The sequence below is a fragment of the Solenopsis invicta genome, chromosome 5, assembly GCF_016802725.1.
Source record: "Solenopsis invicta isolate M01_SB chromosome 5, UNIL_Sinv_3.0, whole genome shotgun sequence".
In the NCBI taxonomy this organism is placed as follows: Eukaryota; Metazoa; Arthropoda; class Insecta; order Hymenoptera; family Formicidae; genus Solenopsis; species Solenopsis invicta.
The window spans coordinates 1,694,552-1,708,046 of NC_052668.1; the positions used below are offsets into that span (position 1 = coordinate 1,694,552).

General features: G+C 31.4%; 1 protein-coding gene across 4 annotated transcripts in view; it reads right to left on the reverse strand.

Moving 5' to 3' along the window:
• LOC105207486 overlaps positions 1–13,495 on the reverse strand; it is a 71,146-nt gene that overhangs the window by 14,457 nt on the left and 43,194 nt on the right. For 2 of the 4 annotated variants that reach the window (XM_039448955.1, XM_039448956.1), the window contains exons 6-9: positions 10,348–10,518; positions 3,482–3,597; positions 2,358–2,675; positions 1,649–1,841 (exon numbers count right to left, since the gene is read on the reverse strand). In XM_039448955.1, the coding sequence (XP_039304889.1) occupies positions 1,649–1,841; positions 2,358–2,675; positions 3,482–3,597; positions 10,348–10,518 (798 nt within the window). Of the gene's footprint in view, positions 1–1,648; positions 1,842–2,357; positions 2,676–3,481; positions 3,598–10,318; positions 10,519–13,495 lie in introns of all 4 variants that reach the window. The other 2 variants (XM_039448958.1, XM_039448957.1) reach the window with 2 other exon arrangements.

Here is a 13,495-nt window from a genome sequence, read left to right on the forward strand (position 1 = left end):
TTATTTTTTTTAATAATAAAGTTTATTTTATTAGAAATTTAATGGTATATAATAAAGTTATGTTGCGATATTTCTATTTTCCAAAAATAATTAAAAACCTCTTCATAAGCATATAGAGTATGGTCCGTAAGCATATCCTCCAAATAAACAACACAATCGGATTTGTTGAAAATCACAAGCAACAAAATTGGGAACATGTAATCAGTCGAGATATCTTAACTACTTGCATTTTTCGAGTGTTGTACTGACGTACGGCGACTAGGGGTAGCTTTTGGAGGGTCGAAAGTAAAGCAACAAAATCGAATTTGTTGAAAATTGCAAGCAACAAATTCGGGGATTCGTAATCAGTTGAGATATCTCATTAATTATCAATTTTATTATATTGTGCTAACGTATGACTGTTTAGGGTCGTTTTTCAGGGTTGAGGGTGAAGCAACATAATTAGAAATTGAGCAACTAAATAGCAACAAATTAATAGAAGAATCTATATTGTTTTTTTATTTTTTTAAATGGCTATGCTAGCTTTAATCTTAAGTCAGCACAGCCACTATTTTCTCCGAATCAGCTGGAGCAACAAAATCCGAAATTGAGCAACAAATTAGCAACAAAAAGCAACAAATTTTTATTCGTGTTTCATTCGATTGTGCTGCATTGGCTGTGTCAGCTTAATAGACGTCATACCATATGTCTATGAAGAGGTATCTAATTATTTTTGGAAAATGGAAATGTCGCAACATAACTTTAGCATACACTATTAAATTTGTAATAAAATAAGCTTTATTTTGCTTATAAAAAGAAATAAAAATTTTAAAAAAGACAGATAAGTGGTAGGGAAAAGTGTAAAAAAACATTAAAAAAATTTTTTTTTAATCACTGTTATAAAGTACACTTCAAGCCATTTAACTTTCAATTAGAACATTTTTCTTTATCTCTTATAGTTTCGACAATACACGCTTTAAAAGAAAAATCTTTCTTCAAAGGGGTGTTTCACCCCCTAAAAGTGCATTAGAACACGTACAAAAATATACGTGTCCCTTATTTTGATCTGCACTACAACGTATTAAACGCTCGTCAAAATCGAAAGGGGATAATTCCATGATGCACAGACGGGTATGCGTACCATGCGTTATGGGGTGGTTTTTAATTTTTGGAAAATAGGAAGGTCGCATCATAACTTTGTCACATACCATTGAATTCGTAATAAAAAAGCTTTATTTTGTTTATAAAAAAAAAAAAAAAAAATTTGAAAAATATAGTAAGTGATGGGGAAAAATATAAAAAAATTTAAAAAAATTTTTTTGCTGTTATAACGTACTCTTCAAGCCATTCAACTTTCATTTAAAACATTTTTCTCTATTTCTTCGTTTCGACGATATACGCTTCGAAAGAAAAAAAACCAATTTTTTTCAAAGGGGTGTTTCACCCCCTAAAAGTGAGATTAGGCACGTATAAAAAAATACCTGTCCCATTTTTATCCGTATTACAACATATTGAAAGCTCGTCTAAATCTAAGGCAAATACTTCCAAAAGTTTTCTTGTAAATTAAAAGTTATTCACATTTTCTTTTTTAACTTTTAAATTTATAACTATCCAACTCAGTACATTTGTTATATAAACCTCAAAAATATTCAATGCAACTATTCAATACCTTAATTGGATTATCGTCTTTGGAAGCGCGTCGTTTGTTAATATGATGCAGTATTCCCTTCGCATCTCTGCATGGTAGCAAATAATGACGAATAAGTTGAGCCGTGTCAATTAATTGCATTTTTTTCGTATGAAACTTTTTAGATTTAGATGTAACAAATGGTAAGAATTGTTCTATGCCCAGTGTAATTAAACTGAAATGTCACACAGAAGTAAGAAAGTAAAACAAAATGCAAATATGTTATTGGACCGATAGTGTAACAACACATTGATAGTAAGAAAGTCTTCTTCGGTCGCAGCTAGATCTTAGTGCTTAAATTTATTCGTGTGATTTTATATACATCTTCGAATTTAACCAGAATGTGCGCCGAATTAATTCCGGTCGTAACACAGCATGTCGAATAAGAATTAGTAATATCACTATTAAATTGATTAATTTAATACAATAATTGATGCTGATTTGCATCTATATATCAATTATTATATTAAATTAATCAATTTAATATAAATAGTAATATTACTAATTCTTATTCGAGATGCTGTGTTACGACCGGAATTAATTCGGCGCACATTCTGGTTAAATTCGGAGAAGTATATAAAATCACACAAATAAATATAAGCACTAAGATCGAGCTGCGACCAAAGAAGGTTTTCATACTATCATTGTGTTAAAACAAAATGTTTTAATACTTAAATTTAAATATACTTACGTTTCCTCTGACTTTAAGTATGTAGATTTCGCTGCGTATTTAATTCCATTTCTGAAAGGTATCCATGGTAGAAGCTGCGGATACATAAGAGCCTTACTTTCAACAAATAATTTCTCTAATTCAGGAGGAAACTGTTCGTTATGTCTCCATTTATTTATACGATATATTTTTGTATTAGCAGTTTCATTTGTTATAGTCTTTTTGAAATTTGCGTAAAATTTGGTATCGTTAAATTTATTTTCCCAAGTTGATACCAATTTCAAAGCTGACTCCAAATTCTTTACATTAAATGTAGAATCTGGCCCATTACTCAAATATCTAATAAGCATCAATAATATTTGTTATCAGAATTAATCGGTTTATATTAAAAGTGTTCAGATCAAGCATTTGAGATCGAATCAAATCAAATCGACTCTTAGCATGTTCGAAATCGAATCAAATCTAAAATTTTCACGTCGAATCGAATCTCCATGATTCAAATACGAATTGAATTCCAATCAAATTTTCCCAAATTTATATTACATGCTAATTTAAACGTAATAAAATATTTTTAATATCGTACCAGACCCTTTCTAATAAATATAAAAATAGTCCCAAAAATTTTAGAAAATAATTACAAAAAAGTTGTATGTACTAAGTAATAATTGATAATGACTATTAAACAATGTGACACAAGTGAGTATTATACTGATAAATGAGCATTAACACGTTAACTGCCACGCCGGTCCCTAGGGATCGGTGCTAGGCTTCCGTTCAGGCCTCGCTGATCCGTTTGGACCGGTGACAGACTTTTCGTTCTTGTTATCGCCGCGTGCGTACTTGTGAGACTGAACATTTAATTTAGGCAACATCGGTTTTTGTTTGATCAATACTTTAAGGAAAAGAATATAATACTTAAAACATTAATGTAATTTATTAAAACAAGGTAAACAAAGATGAGGTTTGTTTGTACATTCATTAGAGAAGGTTGTAACTTTTTGCGTTACATTTTTGGATATCTTTGATACGAATCTAGAAGTATTTATTGTAATTGGAAAAAATCAAGCCCTCGAGTGCAACTCATCTGCAAGTGGAGAGGAAAACAAACTAAGACAAACCCCAGTCCTCAAGCCGGGCTACGTTACCTGACAGTTGTTTCCACTCTGGCTCGCCTATCGGCGAGCGGCCCGGAAGAGCCCGCTTGACGGCTAACTATGGCGTAAACGGAATGGCACGTAAAACCGGCGTGGCAGTTAACGTGCTAAACATATATCGTATTAATTACAAATATTACAATGTTAAAGTATTATCGAAGTGATAGTTCACCTACACCTATGGCGTGCGACATCCTCTCGAATCTAATTGCGCACCACGGTGACGCGAGTTGCATTTATTTTTTAAATTCAATAATTTTTTAACAAATAGAAACTAATTTTTCAAGAAAAGATTTCAACTAGAAACATACAGCTATAAGCCTAAATGGTCAAATATTTTTAAGACTTTTTCTTTAAAATTACTTTAGTTTTATATTTCAAAATTTATCGATTTTTTTATCATTTTTTCACGATTTTATCAAAGTTTTTTGTATACGGTTTGCATAAAACATTTTTATAAGAAAAAATATTTTCAGTATTGTAGGAACATTTCTGTGTAAAATGTCGTGAAGCTGACCTACTATTATTTTTTCTTTACCCAGAAAAAAAATCACAAAGAAATAAAAAAAAACTGTTCTTACAATTATTTCAAAAATGGAAGGTGATGAAAAAAAAACATAAAAATGTTTTTTAGTCAGATTTGAAACCACTGGTTTCAAATAGAACTATCACCTGGTCCAAATCGGACATTTCATATTTTTATCGACTTTTAGATAGAATTTTAAAAGATTTTTATGTATTTTTTAAATATTGAGTAAAAACAAGCAATTTAACAGTCAAAAATGAAAATTTTAAAAAAGTTAGTGATAGTTTATATAATTAAAAATTTTTCAACCATGTTATGATATCGTTATTATATAATTAGAGTTGAAATCAATGTAATTCAATTATTCCGGGGCTGATGACTTATAATATTGTTGTGCCCGTTTGGCCGAGCTTGAGAAGCTGGCCGAAGGAAGATTTATCGATCAGACAGAAGAAGCGCGGCCGGCGTTTGTTTGTTTGGTGTTCTGGACGCGTAGCTGTCAGGCGACATGTTGGATAATTCCGCTTCCAGTAAATTGTATATAATTACTTAATTATTAAGTAATTACTTAATTATTAAGTATATATAATTACTTAATTATTAAGTAATTACTTAATTATTAAGTAATTATATACAATTTACTGGAAGCGGAATTATCCAACATGTCGCCTGACAGCTACGCGTCCAGAACACCAAACAAACAAATGCCGGCCGTGCTTCTTCTGTCTGATCGATAAATCTTCCTTCGGCCAGCTTCTCAAGCTCGGCCAAACGGGCACAACAATATTTTATTAATTTAACACTTACTAGACATCGTAATTTTCTGTTCTTCACTAGCCATCGTGAGGTCATTCCCGTTTTACGCTTCTATTAAAAGGTACACCGTAATGCGATGGTTTTCAACCATAATTTTACTTAGTTTTAATTTTCTAATATATGTATTAAAAAATGAAATGGCAATAACAATTGGTGAAACTATGTAATTTTGGCAAAAATGTGAACAAAGTTATGGCAAATGCAGGGTAATTTTTGAAAAAATATAACTTTCTTAAAAATTATTATTGAGAATTGATTAAAAAACGAAATTATAAAGTTAAGAAATTATATTTTTATTAAAAAAATGTTCTATTGATTTGGATCCATAATTTAATGTTAAATTTGCAACATAAATAATGTTTACCTTTACGATAGAAAATTAACAGATAATATGGGATTTTCAATAATTATAACTTCAATTCTGTGAGTTTAATAAATTTTAATACAAATTTAGTGTTGAAAAGTAAAAATTGCATCTTTATATTTATATATATTTTTAAATCTAAACAAGAAGGCCTTCTTCGGTCGTAGCTGCATCTTAGTGCTTTTACGTATTCGTGTGATTTTATATACTTTCTCAGACTCAATCAAACAACGCGCCGTTACTTTCGGTCATATAACACAGTTATAATCGAATAAGAATTAGTAATATCACTTTGATTAAATAAAAATTAATTTAATAATACTTGATGCTCACTAGCATCTATATTAATCCTTTTCCCCCCTGAAAAAAACTGTAAAAAATTTATTGCTAAAAATATCACTTCAGCCAGGATACGAACCTGGGACCTCCCGAATCTCTGATACGGGTGTCTTAGCCAACTCGACTACTGAGGCTGTAATGATATTTCTCGCAATAACTGACTATGAATTAGAACGTATATGATAGCAGCATGATTTCAAACTAGAAAGATATTCGACCGATACATACGATATATTTACTTTATCATTCCTATCATTTTTATAATAACATAAAAATAATACTTTTATTAATACAAAGTTAAAAACTACAAATATTGTGCAAATATATTTATAAAAAATAAAATATTATAAAAAATAATTTATTTCCGATTTCAGTAGCCTTCATCGGCTAAGCTAGGGTTAGTCATACACTAAATTTTTCAAACCGACCTAACTATTGAAATAACAGCCGTTAAAAGGCGCCAATTGTCGCGCCGTATTCCCCTACCAATAAAGTTTTTTAGGCGGGGGATAGGCGCGTGTAGCACGTATTGTATCAGCGTACAAAATGCGAAAAATTTTGGTCGAATGCGAGTGACCTCAAGGTGGTTAGTAAGGGTTAACATTTCTAGGACAGATTTGATCGACTGACACTGGTGCTACGATCAGTTTGCAATTTCGATGTAAAGTCCGATTTGAACACGAGTCCTTTCAAACTTTGGAACAAATTTTACAATAAACCGCAAAAGTGATCATAAAACGCTTGATATTTTTTATTTCTACACTCTTTAATTATTTTAAATCAATTACTTTTTAAAATTTTAACGTCTTTTAAATAATGATTTATAAAGTTTTTCTTTTTTTTTAAATTGTCGCATAATGACTGAAAATACATATTCTCGTCTATTCTATGGATGTTATGACAAAGAACTGTCAAACTGCTGTCACAACTGGATTCATTTAAATTAAAAAGGTCCTATTTGGAACACGATTTAGCCTATTTTCCCCTATAGTTTAAACAAATATATCAATATAAAGATGTAATTTTTACTTTTCAATACTAAATTTGTATTAAAATTCATCAATTTCACAGAAATAAAGGTATATTTATTGAAAATCTCATACAGGGTGTCCCATTTTAATCCATCCACGCAAATATTTCCGTTCCCTTGCATTTTACAAGAAAATGTTTCAGACAAAAGTTGTATGGTTTCGAGGGGGACATAAGATGGTGTCATTAATTTGACCTCGAATAGTTGCTTAAAGGTCACATGAAGGTCACCTTCAATTTTTTAAATGGAACTGCCTATTTTTTATTGCATATTCTTGTAGCTTATCTCGAGACGTTTCCAAAACACTATAAACAAATGTCTTTCCGTTAAGTATTTTGCGAGTTGTGACGCTTGAAAGTTGGTGGGCCATTTTAATCCATCCACGCAAATATTTCCGTTCCCTTGCATTTTACAAGAAAATGTTTCAGACAAAAGTTGTATGGTTCAAAGGGGGCCAACCGTTGATGACCTTGAATTTGACCTTGAAGTCGATTTTCAAAGTCATTTTAAGATTAACAAGTGTTTTTTCAATGGAAACCCGTATTTTTGATCCCGGATTTGGAAAGAGCACAAAATTTTGCGTAAAAAATATGTACCCATGTTAGGGGCTAAAAGTGGACCATAGGGGACTTTTAGACGAAAACAAGTGATTTTATTTTAGCACTACTTTTAGCATTACCCAGGAACAACGACGTGGACGTAGTAGTTTTCTGTTCCCTTTGGGGTGCTTGATTAACGTGAGTCCCCTTGCCTCTCACGGACGGGGTGTACCCTTTGGGGTGCTTGATTAACGTGAGTCCCCTTGCCTCTTACGGACGGGGTGTACCCTTTGGGGTGCTTGATGAACGTGAGTCCCCTTGCCTCTCACGGACGGGGTGTTTGTTCAATGAAAACCTGCTTTTGGACCAAATCTATAAATTTTGTTCAAAAACGTTACCATTAACCTCAATACATGATTGAATCCTTTTCCAGCTCCGGTGCTCGAGCGACACGACCGGCACGAGCTTGTTTACTTGTTTGCATGCGGTCTGGAATCTGGAATTCTGGACTCGAACGGTCCTCTAAAAAGTCTGTAAGTCTATAAGCTTCGGTTTTTTTACCGGTTGATTGCTTTTATAATTAGTAAGAAAGGATGGATTAAAATGGCCCACCAACTTTCAAGCGTCAAAACTCGCAAAATACTTAACGGAAAGACATTTGTTTATAGTGTTTTGGAAACGTCTCGAGATAAGCTACAAGAATATGCAATAAAAAATAGGCAGTTCTATTTAAAAAATTGAAGGTGACCTTCATGTGACCTTTAAGCAACTATTCGAGGTCAAATTAATGACACCATCTTATGTCCCCCTCGAAACCATACAACTTTTGTCTGAAACATTTTCTTGTAAAATGCAAGGGAACGGAAATATTTGCGTGGATGGATTAAAATGGGACACCCTGTATAATCGGTTAATTTTATATCATAAAAATAAGCATTATTTATGTTGCAAAATTAATATTAAATTATGAATCCAAACCAATTAAACACTTCTTTAAATAAAAATATGATCCTTTCTTCTTTTTCTACTCAGTTTTCTATGATTTTTAAGAAAGTTATAATTTTGCAGAAAATTAATCTGCATTTACCGTAACTTTGTTCACATATTCGCTAAAATTACGTAGTTTCACCAATAGTTATTACTACGTTTTAATCATTTACTAAAAATTTGAAACTAAGTAAAGTTTTGGTTGAAAACTATCTCATTATGATATACCTTTTAACTTTTGTGTCACAATGTAGCTCTACAAACTACACCTATCCAAGTTAATTTTATAAATAAAACAATTGTTTCACGTATTCCTTCAGCATGTCTGGTATTGCTGGATTGCTAAAGATTTTTTTAAACTAATAAATTAAGTAATCTTTAAAATTTTTTAAATAAATAATGTGGTATTAATAAAAATGTACTGTAAAAAAGCCATTTTTAGAGATTAAATTTGTTAGCATAAAATTTTGCATAATAAAAAACCGTTCAAAATCACTGTCTGGGTGTTTTTGAGGTCACTGATTACGAATTCGATGTCAAAAATGCAAAATTCGAAATGCCAAATGTAATATGGTGGAACAATATGGGAAACGTTATTTTCAATGTTTCAAGTAAATTCGGTTAATTTTAAAAATTTTGTCCGCCATATTGGATTCACTATTTTTTATTTTGTATTTGTGACATTTTGGATTTCTAAGCAAAAACCTCCCAAACTCTTGAGTGACAAGTTACAAGCAAATTTAATTGACTTTGAAAATTTCGTTTGTCATATTCAATCCATTTTTATTTTATTATTTTCACGTGAAATTCATACTTAGCAATTTTAAAATTCCCCAAATTTCACAAAATCATATTCACTAGAAAAAAGTGCCCCGAAGGACTAATAATAGCATAAAATGCGAATAACTCCACGATAGCAAGTGTTAAATTTTGTTCTAAATTGTTCAAAATGATACAACCTATTCTAAAACAAATTTACGACTGTCTGTTATGTACACAAATTTTCAAATAATTAGAATACAATACAATATAGAAATGTTTCTGAAATTGACAAGGCACAAGATTGATCCCGCAAAAGACATATGAAACAATTAAAACAGGCGATTCAAAATCAAATCATTAAAATTTTCAAAATATTCAAATTCGAATCTTCGGGATTCGAAACAAACCTGATCAAATCCATTATGAATCGATTCGAACTCTCGCACGTCTAATTCGCACGCACGCACGCACGCACGCACGCACGCACGCACGCACGCACGCACGCACACAACATGTCCCAAAAAGGTCGAGACACCAAAATATCTCGGGAAAGATAAGTTTTACAGAAAAGTATTTCAGACAAATGTTATATAGTTTAAAAATATCTATTTACTGATCCTATTGGTTTGACCTTGGATTGCGTTACCAAGGTCAGGTCAAGGTCACACCAATTTTTTTAAATGAAACATGCTATTTTTGATTCCAAAATCTAATAGCTGATGTCACGAGCTTTCCAAAACCCTACAAGAAAGTTTATTTTCATTAAATATTTTCCGAGTTGTGAGGCTTGAAAGCTACAGTGTACTGTAACTTTCAAGGGTCATAACTCAAAAAGTACTTAACAAAAATAAACTTTCTTGTTAAGTCTTGGAAAGCTTCCAAAATCGATTATAAGAAAATGCAATAAAAAATATAATATTAGAGTATCGGTAATTTCTTAATTAAAAAGTATTGATACTTCCCAAACATTCTATATTTATTTTCGTTAAGTACTTTTCAAGTTATGACGCTTAAAAGTTACAGTACGCTGTAGTTTTCAAGCCTCACAACTCAAAAAATACTCAACAAAAACAAATTTCTTGTAGGGTTTTGCCAAGGTCTTGACACCAGCTATTAGATTTTGGAATCAAAAATATTATGTTCCATTTAAAAAAATTAATGTGACCTTGACTTGACCTTGGCTACGCAACCCAAGATCAAACTGAAAGGATCAGTAAATAGATATTTTTAAACCATATAACTTTTGTCTGAAACACTTTTCTGTAAAACTTATATTTCCCAAGATATTTAGGTGTCCCGATCTATTTGGGACACCCTGTGTGTGTGTGTGTGTGTGTGTGTGTGTGTGTGTGTGTGTGCGCGCGCGCGCGCGCGCGCGTTTGTGTGTGTGTGTGTGTATACATACTAGAGGCATGCGATATACATACATAAATATATAACGTGTTAATATATCCACAGAGCATACCTTAAACTATTCAAGTTTTGTTTACATACTTTTGCCAGTGAATGATATTCTGGATGCATGTAAGTCATAACAAAATATTGTGCCATTAATTGCACGTGTTGCTGCAATTGTGTGGCTAATAGAAGACGTTGATCAGAATTTATCACTTCTGGTAGTTCAGGTTCTGCAGGTGCTGGTAAAAGATGTACTACTGAACAATTCTGAAAACAATGTTTGAATTTCTTTACAATTCTGAAAACATAGTTTGAATTTCTTTACAATTTTTACAAAAGTTTGTATTTGTATATACAAAGTGATTCAGAATAATATATTGACCCTTTTACTGGCATATTCGTAATCGAATTGAGACGATTTTTCCTTTAGTAAAAATTTGTCCGGAGCTTAGTTTAGCGTACGACGAGATGGATACAAGTAGACAGAAGTGGCGCAACTCACTGTTACACGCGGGTGTTTTCGTGAGGCACCTGCTGCACTCAAATGACATAACAGTATATAAACAACAGATTCCCATTTAAACTTTTTCTCTTTCTCTTTTTCTCGCTTTAATTATGCTATATTTAACTTGTCAAATATCGTTCTCTGTTATCCAGCCGTCAAATACCGGGATGACCACAAAATCTTCAAGTTCATAGATGCGATACATGGGCGCAACAGTATTATAATGAATGTATGCTCGCAAATAATAAAATTTAATACACATGGAATCACTTGAATATCATTTGCAAGTTAAAAGCAATTTAAAATGCACAAGAAAGGAAGGAAGAAGTGAGAAAGAGGGGGAAGGAGTATTCAAACGAATTTGAGCACGTTTATTCACGCATCATTCCATACGGCGATCAGCTTATTGTTTTCACGATGCGACAGTTCAATAGAAATTTGTTTTCTATCCCTCGAAGTTGTTTCATATTTTACCACATTTACACTATTTACACATTTGAACGATAAACGAGTAACGATGCGACGAATCTATCAATTTAATATTTACTATTAATCACTACTAATTATTCGAAGCGTTAAAATTACTCGAAGAAATATGTGTTTACGTTGCGACACACAACACATGTTTACTCGACGATAGCAAGCAATCAACTGGATGTTATTAGCTGCGTTCAGCAGAAAAATCAGCTTTGCAACTGTTGTAAAATTCTTTAATATGATTGGTTTGTGCATTTAAATCCAGAACCAAGGGGCAGAACCAATCGCATCCAAAAATTTTACAACTGTTGCAAAGCTGCTTCTTTTGTTGAACGCGGCAACTGGTTACGTTATGTTGTTATAACAGTGTCGAATGATTAGTTAAAACCATAAGTCAAAACACAATTCAAAATAAAAATATTGATTAATAAGATTTACATTAATACAATTTATTAGAAAAATGTTGCAAATGCATGTTTATCATTATTCGTTAAAAATTGTATGATCCATAAGTGACTTTATCAAAATAATTATTATTTATTCAAAATATTTAAGAATTGATTTTATCAAAATCAATTTCTTCTAAATATTTTACTTATTTTTTATTTTTAATTATTTGTGAAAACCGTGAAAATATTTCTCAAAATAAAATATTTGGTTGCCCTCAAAAAGGCAAATTAAACATATCCTTGAAGTTTTTACGGTCATCACGGTATTTGACGGCCAGATGATAAAGATCGATATTTGACAATCAATATTTAAATATAGCATAATTAAAATGAAAGACGGAGAGAGAGAGAGAAAATTTAAATGTGAATGTGTTATCCGTGTACTGTTGTGTCATCTGAGTACAGCAGATGTCTCACGAAACACCCGCGTGTACCAATGAGTTGCGCCACCCGTGTTTACCACTTATATCCAACCTGTCATACGTTAATTATTCCTTCTTATAACTTAAAAACTAAACTCCGGACAAATTTCTGCTAAAGAAAAAATCGTCTCAGAATTCGATTACAAATATACCAGTAAAAAGACCAATATGTTATTCTGAATCACCCTATATACGTAACTTAATTTAAAAAAGTTACTTTGTCCAAGTAATTAGTTACAGTTATAGTTGTTTCTTTGAAAAAAAAATTATTAAGTTATCGATATTAAACAGTAACACACGTTACAATTGTAGATAAACAACATCGAATTGTTACTTTTCTGTCAATTTCTTATAGTATTTTAAAGTTTATATAGAAAAACCGAAATATTAGGTGGGTACTTTTTTACATAGATCAATTTTTGACGTAGAAAAAAATTCATAAGCTAAAATTTATGTATTTTAAAAATAACTAGTTGAAATTAAAAGTTCTCATTTAAAATTAAGTAAAAAGTTATCAATTTTTTAATAAGATGTCCACTCAAAATTTGTAAATCCATTCCCTGAAAATTTCAGGATTTTCCAAAAATTTTTATCAAAATTTCAGGTAAAAGAATTTTGTAATTAACTTTGAAATAAATTTATTTTTATACATTTTAATAAGAGTTTTATCCCTTGTTAAAATTTTCTATAAGATGTTTTTAACGGAAGAAATATAATTTTTAATGTAAAATAAAATTTTCCGCATCATTACGACGCGTTAAGAATATTGTACGGTATCGGCAGTGCGAAGTTGCAGAGACAACTAGCAACGTAACGGCAAGTGCTCACGTATACTACCAGACGCGTGGTTCACTAACGTATGTCTTATCTAAAAAACGGCGCTGATTGGATTAGCTTTACTCAATAATTACTGCTTTGTTAAGCATTATAGAAAAAAATGGCTCATAACTTTTAAACTCAATTTTTAGCAAGGAATAATTAGTAGGCGCTTTATAAGGTACACCCTGTATACAAAAAATAAAATAAAAATTATTTTTATTAAGAAAGGATAACGCACATAATAAACAATCTTTAATATAATTTAGAATTATCTTATAACCCTCATTAGTTCAATCTTATTTTGTTGTATATCTATCAATTTTTAACTACTGCACAATTTCCCAGCCATCTTATAGAGCAAACGTATCCGCGATACGTTTGCCGCGCTTTCCATCATTAGATATATAAAATGTAAAAAATAATTTTACCAAAAAGATATAAAATTTAAAGTAGTAGAGAGAGATATTTTGACCGTTGCTGTATCAATATAAATTGAACAAGAATGCCTTTTACGGTCGCAAGTCTTCGTGCTTGTATTGTTTGTGTGATTTTATATACTTTTCTCAAGTTCA